A 12649-nucleotide genomic window follows, 5' to 3' on the forward strand; every position below is an offset into this window, starting at 1 on the left:
GTGCCCCACAGTTTGGGGACCACTGGCCTAGGGAGTGGAGGGGCCACTAAGAAGAAAAATGAGTGAGACATTTATTTTGCTCACTGTCTGCATTTGCAGCTTCTGCAGCCCTTCAAGGCCCATGCTGGTCCTAGCAACAAGGGCAGCAAAGATTCATGTCTGTATAGAAAACCTGCAGTGCACAAAGGACTTGGAAAGCAGCATGTGACTTTATAGCAAAGTACCTTACATTCAGCATCAATGTTTCTCCTAGTTTGAGCATGAAATGACTAACTTAGCAATAGCCAAGTCCAGCCTATGCCTAACCACATCTCTGATTACAGCAATACCAAGATGCCATAAGAACCCATAAAGCAGGGAGAAAAGTGAATTTTGCTGAATTACCAGTTCCCCCTGGTAAGTGTATATATGAAATACCCTATCACCAACATTTCCCTTATTTGTTAGGACCCAGAGGACTTCTGGCAGTATTGCTTCAGAAGCCCATTGAGCTCCTCCTCTTGTTTCACAGTGAGAAGACTGGTTTGGCTCTATGACAGCATTGAAAAATATACTGCAGAACTACTTACTACGCTTGTTAACTTTTTCACATGGTTGCATATTCTTGGCTAGTGACCTTGTCTGTAAGGAAGTGTGGACATTTGAACAGTGCTCCCTCCAGCTGGCCCTACTCAGACAAGTTGGAGAGCATGATTTAACAATAGGCAAGCGCTTGAGTGGTCACTCCCTGCCCCATCTGCTAGCCCAGTTTGAGGGAGGGGAAGCACTGGGAATATTTGCTCTTTGGTTTATTTGTGGGGAGTTGTGAAATCCCTGGAGAAGTTCTAGCAGGCATTTCCAGTTTTACAGTAGGCATAAGTCTATTTACACCTATTAAATATACCTTGCAACACCCTTGTGAGTAGGACCCTACCAAATTCACTGTCCTTTTTGGTCAATTTCATGGTCATAGGATTTTAAAAATAGTAAATTTAATGATTTCAGCTATTTAAACCTGAAATGTCATGGTGTTGTAATTGTCGGGGTCCTGACCCAAAAGAGTTGTGGAGAGTTCGTGAGGTTATTGTAGGGGGTGTTGCAGTACTGCTACCCTTACTTCTGTGGTTGCTGTTTGTGGTGGTGCTACCTTCAGAGCTGGGCAGTAGGAATGCAGTGGCTGCTGGCCAGGAACCCAGGTTCTAAAGGCAGAGCAGCTGCCAGTAGCAGTGCAGAAGTAAGAATAGCATGGTATTGCCACCATTACATCTGCACTGCTGCCTGCTGAGCTGGACCCTCAGTTAACAGCTGCCACTGTCTGGCCATCCAGCTCTGAAGGCAGCAGCGCAGAAGTGAAGGTGACACCGTATGGTATTGCCACATATGGTATTACTTCTGTTCTGCTGCTGGCGGGGCACTGCCTTCAGAGCCGGTCACCTGGCCAACAGTTGCTGTTCTGCAGCCACCCAGCTCCGAAGGCAGTGCAGAAGTAAGGGTGGCATTACCATGATCCCCCCTAAAATAACCTTGTGATCCCCCGCTTCAACTCCCTTTTAGGTCAGGACCCCCAATTTGAGAAACGCTGGCCTCCCTCATGAAATCTGTATATGCATGTCTAACAGTCCAATAATAGTGAAATATCATTGTTAGGAATGTGTAATACCACTGCTAAAGTGAGAATATCAGTTTTCAAATAGTGCATAGTGTTTGTGTCTGCCTTTTGTGATTCATGAGGCTTTGACTTCTAAAGTTATGTGGGAAAGACTTTCTGAGGGATTGCTGTTGGATGATGATAAATACTTTCAGAACCGTGTTGCTTTTCCAAGCACTTATCCTGAAGGGATGATGACAGAGAAAGACTTACATCCCTGGAAAGGGCAAAAGGTACAGAATTCAGCGTTTGTTTTATTTGGTTGTTTTGAACCATATCTCCTTCCTTCTCAGGATTCCCCCCCATTCCTGGTGTGACACCCACAGATGGCGACAGTACAATAGCTGCCGTGCTGGAAAGCGCCAACCATCTGGCTAACATGGAGGAGAAAGAAGATGAAGAGGTGGACGTTTGAATTACTTACCAATATGTATAATTTAAAAAAAAAAAAACTTCTTGTGTTGGAGAAGAAGCTATTGGATTTCCAGCTGGGTGAGGTACTTCAATAAAATACCTTTCTTCTGGAAGCCAGAAGAGTACAGCATTCTGGTCTCGCGGGGAGGTGGACAGTAAGAATCAGCTGGAAGTGTAAAGGTGGGGTGATCTTTTGATGAGGTGAGAATTGCAAAGAGTTCATCCTGCATGAAAGACCTTGGATGTTTTAAAGGGATTTATAGGGCCATAATTTGGCTTGCCTTTTTTCCTTGTATCTGTTTCCCTGTATCCGTTTATATGTGGGTTTTGTCTTCGAAACAACTGCATCTGCGGTGACTATTCCTCCTGTACAGCTCTTTAGCACTCAAAAGTTGCCTCCTGGTGGCTCAGAATTTTATATGGGGTTTACATGCTGTCTAGCAGTCTACACCTACAATAAGATTTTTGGGTTGGTTCTTTCCACTCAGATTGTTACTGACCAGTGTGTTTCATGTTTTCAAGTGGAGTGAAATGGTGAAAAATATCTTGACAATTTTCTGTTCCTGCCTTTCTTTGCCTCTCTTCTGAATTAGCACCACATTTAATCTGTTTCTTGTCCAAGCAAGCAGCCAAACCTGGCATGACATCACTTTTAGACTGAGTTAGTGTCTGTCTAGAGTCTTTTGCTACTGTCAGTGTAACAGCAGAAGTCTTATGTAGTGGACTGTGCCATTAATGTTTTGAGTTGCCTGAGCCTTGTATTAGTTTTTATGCATTTAACATTTTATGCGTTCCTTTTGCCATGCTAGAGTGAACCTCTCACGCAGGCCCCAGTTGCCAAGAAGCCTGCTCAGCTGCCTGAGAAGCCAACACAAGTTGTTAAGCCAATTATGGTACCATCTGCTGTAGCCCAGGAAGAGCACTCTTCTGAGAGTGTGAAAAAAGTTACGTCGCCTTCCACCCCTGTAACAGCACCAGACAAAGCTGTATCGAATGACCATCTCCCTTTAGCCGGTAAGGATGAAGAGTTGGTCACTCCCGCCAATCCACATGCCGTTTCATTTGGACCAAACATTCTTAATGTTTTCTCAAAGTTTTAGGAAAAAATACTGCCTGTAGACATGAATGTGTGGCTCTGGTTCACTTCAGCAGGAGCACCACTCCATGTTGTGGGGGCAGATCCTCATCAGTTATGCAGTTTTGTTTCCAAGAGGCAAAGTGGGTGACTAGAAAGATGATGGGTTCATTAATTCTGATGCAATACATTTGTTGATTCATAATGCTTAGCTGAGGCATCTCTGCTGACTACGGAACTCAAAATGAATTCACACAAGCTTGTTGAGCTTGCTATTCCAGACAGCTGACTGATTGATTGCAGTATCGTGTGTCATACAGCGGCTAATGCACAGTATTTCTCTATTTCTTTCCATCTGAGAATCTCAAAGTGGCTCACAAACGGTAATGAATTAATCCTTATTACCTTCCTGTCAGGTCAGTAAGTGCCTGCCTGTACAATATTCATTTTACTGTTGGGAAAACAGAGGCAAAGTGGATAAGTTTGACCCGAGCTGCACAGTAAGCTTGTGGCTTACTGGGAATATGATCCAGGCTTCTTGATTGCCAATGCTGAGCCTTTAATCATAAGCCTAGTCTTCTTTTCTCATTCTACATTTGGAAAATTCTTCAAAGCAAAGCACATCTTCCACAGAGCTCCTCTGGCCATTTGTGTAATGGAGAACTTTTTGGGAGTGAAGATGTGTTACTGAATGCTATAGCGACTAGCTCACACCATCCTCTCTTCTGAGTGAAATTCTGTGGTGTGTGTTATGCAGGTCAGGCTAGATTATCAGTATATATGGTCTCTCAAACCTTAAAATCTGTGAATCTGCGTTAGATTTAGCTTCCCCATTTTTGCTGCTATTGCTGCAATGTTAATGATCATTTCAGTGTATAAATGGAATGCCGAAGATGTAATTAGTCAATTGTGGAATTGAGGCTCTTCTCCCTTTCATTCAAATATTAAGATAATACCTGGTCTCTCCAGCCCAGCTGATGGTTGTTGCAGAGCGCTTACCCACAAGTCTCTCCTCAGTGCTTTAATTGTTCTATGGTTAAAGAAAAAAAAGAGTACCAGGAACCTGGACAGGTTCACCCTGCAGGAGGTGCCAGTATCTTGCTTTAGTAAAGCTAGATCAAGCTAACCAACATGTGCCCTGCACAAGCCAAGTTCGCCCTCAGAGTCATACAGTGCCACCCTCAGCTGCCCATACTTCACATATGTCAGAGATGATGTGATACCATGCCATGCTCATCTTGCTGTGTATATAAACTGGCTTTAGGCTCCCCTACCAAAATACCCTTCAGTGGAGCAAAGCTGGAGCATCCCTGAGCTGGTATGTCTCGTCTCTTCTCTTGCAAGATGATGCATTTGGAAAAGGTAGCTTCATTTAAGGCCTGCAATGCAAAGGCACCCACTATGAAAGATAGGGGTGCAGAGGGATAGCAAGGTTTTGCTCAGTCCGCTCTCAGCAGAGGCTGTGTGAAAATACCCTTTTTCCTTCTCTAAACCCCACTGAGCACACTCTGTTCTGACTGCTTTGCCTCAATTAAAACCAGAGCAAGCAACATTGTCTGATTGGTTTGGATTTGGATGACTAGGCAAATTACACACAACAGTGATGCTGCCAGCTCCACTGTGAAGATGGGACTAAATGTCAGTCAGTATATTCTTTCTGCTGTTAATAGTGCTTTCAGCCTGCTCTGTGTATTTGTATGGTGAGAAAACTACCTCCTGCAAGTGTATAGCTTGTGTAATTGCATTTGGATGCTGCAGTAGATGAGCACAGTGTAAGACTCTAGGGAAACCAAGGTAGTCAACCCACTACACTACACTACACCACACCCTCTATGCCAAGAAAAGTGTGGAGAAAGTAGGATATGGTGCACAGATGATATAAATCAATCCTTCCTGAGTCTTAAAACTGTACCAGCTGCTCAGGGATGGAGGTGACCCAAGAAGTAGTAACAGTGGGGTATTAAAAGGCAGGAAGAGGGATGAGCTATGATGGTTGTGGTCTCAGTGTGCCTTCCAATGAAGTAATTGCTCTTTTGTCATTGAGGTCAATGTGTTTGCTTTCTCTGGTAAATTGAGAGAGAAGAAAAGTATGTGTATAAAGAAAGTATACAATGTATTGCATGCATATATACAGATAACACATCATTCAATTATGAGGGGTTTTTAGAAGAGAGAACATGGAACTGGGAAGTCAGCTCAAGTTTTAAATCCAGTTCTGCAGCTGACTTTCACGGGTCTTCAGTAGCCTTGCACGAGTCATTTAACCTCTGTTTCCCCTTCTGTAAAATGGGGACAATAATTTGTACCTACCTCACAGGTTTATTGTAGTGTTTTAAATAAAAGTTTGTTGGTTTGTAAATTTCTTTAGGATTCCTTGATGGACCAATAGTCACACCATGGTTAGTTCACTTGTATATGGTTTGAGCGTTGGCCTGCTAAACCCAGGGTTGTAAGTTCATTCCTTGAGAGGGCCACCTAGGGATCTGGGGCAAAATCAGTACTTGGTCCTGCTAGTGAAGACAAGGGGCTGGACTCGATGACCTTTCAAGGTCCCTTCCAGTTCTAGGAGATAGGATATCTCCATCAATTTAAATTTAATTTTAGTACAAAAATAATACTAATTTCCATTTTTATACTAGTATACACCACTAACCGTGGTGTGACTGTTGCATATCAAACACACAGATAAGTGTTTTCAGCTGGTACCTGGGCTTTGTTTCTTTCCACGGTATAAATCAAACAGAATGAACATGGTGCATTGACGTGGTTATGTCAGATAAGTGTTTTATATAGCTCTTCCTTTTCAGCAAGTGAACAGCTAGAATTTCTGGAGAACAGGAAGAAGCAATACTTGAAAGCTGCGATCAAAGCAAAGCAGCAGAATGACCTTGAACAAGCCAAGCTGTATCTCAGGACAGCAAAGAACTTAGACCCAAAGATTGAGCTGGCAAAAAGTGGCAAATCTGTTGATATTTCCAAGGTTAGTAGAGACTATAAACAAAATGTTCTGCTTTGCTCATTGGGCATCTCAAATGTCCTGTTGCTTGCCTAAATCTAAGAGTGCTTTAAAACTTAATGTTTCTCATGTGAATTCAGTGCTGGTGAAAGGTGCCAGACTGATGTTTTCCACATAGCTACAGAACAGGCAATGGCAGTGCAAGCTCCAGTCATAGTGCCGTTCCTCCTCCTCCTCCTCCCTTATAACCTAAAAGTACCTTATCCTGACCTGGAGGAACCACCTATGGGGGGGGAGTGGGGAGTTTAGGCCCAATAACCCATTTGCTCCCTGGCCTCAAAGATGCCATTTTGAGACAAATAACTGTAATCTTAACAGCTGAGCTGAGACCACCAGCTCGTATTCCATGGGCAGTCATCACTTGATGGCAACTAACAGATGGATTGGAACCAGTGACCTAGAGTGAGATATGCCATATCCTTTTACCACTGTCCGCACCCACCTTCCCTGATATCCTCACACTTTTCCCATCCCCTCTTGCTGCTTTTGTTCTGCTTCTGTATTCCTGCAAGGAGCTCTGATGTGCCATGTTGTGTGGTGTTGTTCAGCTACCATCACCCCCTACAGATGATGAGAGTGACTTTATCTTCATACACCATGAGGATGTCAGACTCTCTCAGAAGGCAGAAGAGGTGTACACTCAGCTCATAAAACTGCTCAAGGACCAGCATGAGGTAACTGCCTTTTCCATTCAGTGCATCATTATTTAAGAATGCAGTGATGGAAGAAATGCTTTGTATGATTTATAATGTTTCTTTCACTTTTGCTGCTGCTGTGATCATGGTCCCACCATTGTTTCGGTAGGATTTTCAGCTCCTATTTAAAAACGCTGATTTTTATTTAAGCCGTTTGGCCAGCATTTTCAATTATGGTATTTATAGTTAGGCACCTAAATCAGTGGCCTAGTTTTCAGAGGTACTTCAATTTGAAGTCAGTGGGAGCCCTTGTGCTGTGCACTGCTGCAAATCAGGCCATTGTTTTAGGTGTCTTATTTTGGACACCCAAGTTTGAAAACATTAGCCTTAATCCTTAGGGCACAGCTAATCCTGGAGTGAATGCCATGTCTAAAACTATTAGAGGAAAAAGTGACAGTGGGCAGAGAAACTAAGTAAACACTGTATTTGGTTTTGTGTTTTTTTTAATTTTTTTTAAATGGATGTGTGTGTGTGTGGAGTCACCTGTAGAGATTTGGACAAACTGGGAGGAGTTGTTTGAGTGATGTCCCTATGGGTGCTCCACTTGTAGGTGTGGCAGTGCCCCCTGTGGCTGGGATCAGAGAGATTCATCAGCAGTTCCCATCAGATTGCACGTACGCGAGCCTCCCCCCATTGCACTGTGCATGGAAATAAATAAATATATATATATAGCGCTGTGCAATCCGACCGCCCTCAGTTCCCTCTTCACCGCTTCTGGTCTGGGATGGAATTTGCAGCAATGTAATACCCAAGCCCACTTATCCACTAACACTTTAAAAACTCTTGCACCCCAATGTGGGTCTGTGCTGGTTATGTGATATGTATGCATCTCTTCATCCTTGCAACTGATACCTGTAATCCCTCATAACTCAAGCCTGACCCCAGATGTACGATACCTTCCCTCTTAACTTATGTCTATTTAATTTAAACGTTAACTTCAATAAAAAAATCTTTTTCTTTTTTTTTCGATAGAGGAAAGGACAAGTTTTTTTTAATTATTTATTTTGTCTTTACCTTTACAGTTCTTTAATAGTTTGAGTTTCTGTTTTTCCCTGCTTCCTGCCCTTCCTGACTGGGAAGCCTTTCCCTCCACCCTTATGCCCAGATCCTCCGGGTTTAAGAGGCACATTTCTGCGGGCCCACCTTCCCTGTAACAGATGACCACATTCAGTGTATCCGCCCTCTGGGAGAGGGACACTGTGATGGATTGAACCCCCTGTCCAGGGTGCCACCTGATGATGTTTTGGGGTCCCACTGGTTCCACCTATTCCACCAGCCTGGGTTTCCTCACCCTGTCCGAGCTGTGCCAGGCCCTCAAGCCTTCTCTAGCACACACACAGGTAAGGCCACACCCAGCTGCAGACACAGATTGAAATCAGCTCTGTGTGCAAAGATTCAGCTTGGGGATTTACTCAGCACTCACGTAAACCCAAAATAATATTGTATAGCGAGATCTGCACAGTGCAAACTCATAAAAATTGCCCCCTCTCTCAGTATGGAGAGAAATATGCATAGCTTTTTGCTCCCCCAGATATGAATTGTACAAACTGGGATTTGTAATAAACCAAAAAAAAATAAGTTTATTAACTACAAAAGGTAAATTTTAAGTGATAAAAGGGATACCAAATAGCAGCACAAAGCAGATTACTGAGCAAATAAAACAAAACACACAAATTAAGCTGAATACACTCAAGAAATAGGTAACAAAATGTAATTTCGCACCCTAAATGTTGTTTTAGGCAGGTTGCAGAGTTTCTCTAGCTTGGAGTTCCTGTTATTTGTCTTGTCAGACTCAGCCCCTGCCTTTCCCTTCAGATGTTTTTAGCAATCTTCCTTCTTGTACGGGGAGGCAATGGAGAAGAGTCCTGATTGCCCTACTCCCCAGCCTTAAATAGAATTTACGTAAGGCAGGAACCCTTTGTTTCCAGTGGAAAAATACCAGCAATGTCCAAGGTGGTATTCTGTACCAGGTGACATCATCAGATGACCCTGCAGTGGCAAACCAACATCCCAGGAAGCTCCTCAGGAAGGTGGGAGATTAGTATCTTCAAAGTTCTATTGTCCATCTTAAATGGCTCATTCAGGCTGATTACCTACTGTCTGGTGAGCATTCCCCCAAGTATGCACACAGTTGTAATTGTTACATAGTCTATACTTCTAATGTCAGATACAGAAATGATACATGCATACAGATTGGATAAACACATTTAGTGGATCATAACCTTTTCAGTGATACCTCACACGACCCATCTTGCATTAAATATATTTTAGTTTTGCCATATTCGTATTATAACTAGATTTCTATGAAGAATGTGGGGTGTAACGTCACAGACATGTCCTGCAAAAGTGTTCCCACAATGTCCCCTTGGCCTGACACCCAGGACCAGAAGGGACCAGGACATTAGATTGAAACTCCTCCTTATGTAGAATTTGCTTTGTCTGGCACTGAACCCGGGCCCAGACTCTTCCCCAGAGCGGCCATCATGCTCTGCCAGATCATCTGCTTATCCTCACTCTCTCTGTCCCCTGAAGAGAATGTCATCCCTTGCTCATTTGAATGTCAAGAAACGGGTTTCCTCCTCACAGTCTTGAGGCACAGCCCACCAGAACGCTATCCCCAGCGAGGTCTGTTACCTCAGCCTCATCTGACAGGGGACATAGCTCCAGTGAGAAATGGTCAAAGAAATGGTCTAAATGGTCTTTAGCAAGCAGACCTAAGGCCCTTGGCAGTATTTCCCAGCTCTAGGGGGACCAAGCCAAGCCACCCTCGGGAGCCCCTGCACCAGTGCCATTTCTGGCACCAAGTAAGACCTCGGCACTAGCAAAATCGTTGGCACCGACCTAGTCAGCAGCACTGAGCAAACCAGCAGCACCGGCCTAGCCTCCAGCGCCATCTACAGATGTCTCATGGACATACACCTTCCTTCGGCATTATGTCTTCCATCAGTACCGATGATGTACCTTCGCCTTCCACAAGACTTCAGATACCCAGCAGACCTGTTGGTCTCTGACACTCTTGAGTCTCCTCTTATGCAGTGTGACCTCCCTCACTTTCACCTTCCTCTCCAGACTCTCACCACTCCTCCCTCTCCACCAAGAATGGCACCTCCCTTCCCTAGTGATGAGGAAGAGGCGAGGGCTCTATTTCCTTGACTACAGGGCAACTCGTAACTGCCTATCCTCACTATACACAATCTCCCACTGGTCCTCAAGCCTGGCAGTGGCCACCATGGATGCAACCATATGTGACGCTCCCACCAAACTGTCCGTATTATGACCATTGGGCTGTGTACAGAGCACAGTTTGTGAACCCTACCAGGGAGTATGAACGGAGACCTACACCTCTCCCTGCTCCATCGGTCTTTCACCCTTAAGAGGTTGAGCTAGCTGGTACCAACTGAACAGGAAGAACAAAAGGAAAAACAGGAGGAGGAGGAAGCTCCACCAACCTTACGATTTTCATCTTCACCTATCCCCAACACCCACATCTGACGACGACTTGAGACACTTTCAGAAATTATTCTGCAGGGTTGCAGAATCGTTACAGATCCTCCCGGAGGAAGTTAAAGACCAGCCGCATAAACTGCTGGATCTGCTTCATACATCCTCTTCTCCCAAGATCGCACTGCGATCAGTGAGGCTCTTCTCAACCCCCACAAAGGTTTTGTGGCAGACCCCAGCACCTATCTTCCAACCTACAAATGCAGCAACAGGAAATACTATGTTGCAAGGAAGGATTCGGAATTCTTATTTTCGCACCCCATCTCAAATTCTCTGTTGGTCAGTGTGGTGCAAGAGAGAGGCTATCAGTTCCAATCCCATTCTAATAGTCCAGATAGAGATAGGAAACCTCAAGATCTATTTGGATGCAAGGCCTGTTCATCAGCCACACTGCAATGAGGGGCACTGCTTTTAGTCACCTGCAAGTGGAGCGCCCAGAGGTACATCACTCACAGAAGAAGAGAAGATTACTCACTCTGTGCAATAACTGAGGTTCTTTGAGATGTGTCCCCCTATGGGAGTTCCACTACCCACCCTCCTGCCCTCTGCTCCAGAGCCAAAAACATAAGCTCTGTGGCAGAGAAGGAAGTGGGGGCGATCAGACCGCACAGCACTATATATACATCCTGCGCACGGTGCAAGAGGGGAAGATGCATATGTGCAGTCAGATAGGCACTACTGATGAAGATCTCTGATCGTGGGCGCAGGGGCCACTGCTGCATCTACAGGTGGAGTACCCATAGGGAGACACATCTCGAAGAATCTGTTACTGCACAACGTGAGTAATCTCTTCTCTTCCCCTTCCCTTTCCCTTCCCTGTAATATGCAGGTCCTCAATCTGAAATCTTTCTTCAGAGATATGTATCATGGGATAATCATTGTTTATTTTTTTCTGTTAATAGAAATGTTTGCAGTATTCCAGGCAGTTCATGCATCTGGGAAACATAACTGAAACAAGCCGGTAAGTCAGCTGCCACCATCAGTATTTATCACGTCATATGGTCACTTCTTACCCAGAGCAGGGGCTGCCATGCTTTCCAGTACAAAAGGAGATTGGTGTTTGTGGGCTGTTGGTCACTGATTTACTTGTGGTGTGAGGTGGTGGAGCTGAGTGAATCAGTCTATGTCTTTTACCCAGTGAAATACTGTGTGCTGTCCTTGGGTGGTCTCCACCACTGCTTTACAGGTTTGAAAAACTTGCACAAGGGTGTAAAAAGGACCTGGAGATTCTGCAACTTGCACAGGCCCAGGGGATGGATCCCCCCAGCCATCACTTTGAGGAGAGAACCTTTAAAATAATAAGGTACGAAAAATCAAAGGATGTCATTGGCAGACTGGTATGGGATACTAATTTTTAGTCCATGTACAGGGGATAGAGGGTTTTAACTCCCATCAGGGCAAACAAGAGGTAGGCACTCAGAACTGCTCCACATTCCTAAGAAAAGACTTCTAAAATTTTAAGGATTCTTCGGATTTATTAAGTAGCTATTTCACAACTTCCATTTTAGCTCTCTTTATTGCAAAGATAAATCCAGCTGCATCTTCCACCAACTCTCCCTGCTTTAACCCTTTTTTCCCCCTAGAACTGATGTCTTTGAGGATCCTGTCTTTCGCATCCTTCACAATGCTATGTGTAACCCAGATCCAACACAGAACCAAAAAACTGATGTCTTTGCCTGTTTCCACTTTGCCTTCCCTCTCTTCTCCAATTCTTGGGTTGAGATTTATGTAGAAATAGGCTTTTCTCCAGGATTCTCATTCCCCTTCATGTTTGCCAAGTGTCATGTCTCTGAACTACAGCAGTGGAATCCTGGCTTTACAGTGGGTTAGGAAATGCCAGGCTACTGGACTGAACCTATGTTTTGTATCTCTTCTTCCCTCCCCCTCTCCAGGATATTTTCTGAACTCAACAGTACGGAAATGCATCTTATCATTGTCAGGGGAATAAACCTGCCAGTTCCCCCAGGTAATGAACAGGAAACATACCCTGATCTCTAGCCTATCTCTTAGACCATAGGGAGATTATTGGTGGGGAATGAAATTTCTTTGCCCTAGGGATAATACGGTGACTTTAGGGTGACCAGGTGTCTGATTTTCGACTGGAACACCCAGTTGAAAAGGGACCTTGGTAGCTCTGGTCAGCACCACCGATCGGGTTGTTAAAAGACCAGTTGGCGATACTGCTGAGCTAAGGCAGGCTAGTCCATATCTTCTCTGCTCTGAGCTGCGCCCCGGAAGCGGCCAGCAAGTCCAGCCGCTAGGTGGGGGGTGGCAATGGGGCTCCACGTGCTGACTCTGCCCTGAGTACCAGCTCTGCACTC

General features: G+C 44.6%; 1 protein-coding gene across 5 annotated transcripts in view; it reads left to right on the forward strand.

The window, feature by feature from the left end:
- The window catches only part of CC2D1B (coiled-coil and C2 domain containing 1B), a 70304-nt gene that overhangs the window by 37870 nt on the left and 19785 nt on the right, over positions 1 to 12649 (forward strand). For all 5 annotated transcript variants that reach the window (XM_030572114.1, XM_030572110.1, XM_030572111.1 and 2 more), the window contains 8 exons: positions 324 to 396; positions 1921 to 2030; positions 2851 to 3055; positions 5924 to 6096; positions 6681 to 6806; positions 11231 to 11289; positions 11515 to 11631; positions 12221 to 12294. In XM_030572114.1, the coding sequence (XP_030427974.1) occupies positions 324 to 396; positions 1921 to 2030; positions 2851 to 3055; positions 5924 to 6096; positions 6681 to 6806; positions 11231 to 11289; positions 11515 to 11631; positions 12221 to 12294 (937 nt within the window). The remainder of the gene's footprint in view (positions 1 to 323; positions 397 to 1920; positions 2031 to 2850; positions 3056 to 5923; positions 6097 to 6680; positions 6807 to 11230; positions 11290 to 11514; positions 11632 to 12220; positions 12295 to 12649) is intronic.

This window comes from Gopherus evgoodei, chromosome 8 (genome assembly GCF_007399415.2).
Source record: "Gopherus evgoodei ecotype Sinaloan lineage chromosome 8, rGopEvg1_v1.p, whole genome shotgun sequence".
Taxonomy (NCBI): Eukaryota; Metazoa; Chordata; order Testudines; family Testudinidae; genus Gopherus; species Gopherus evgoodei.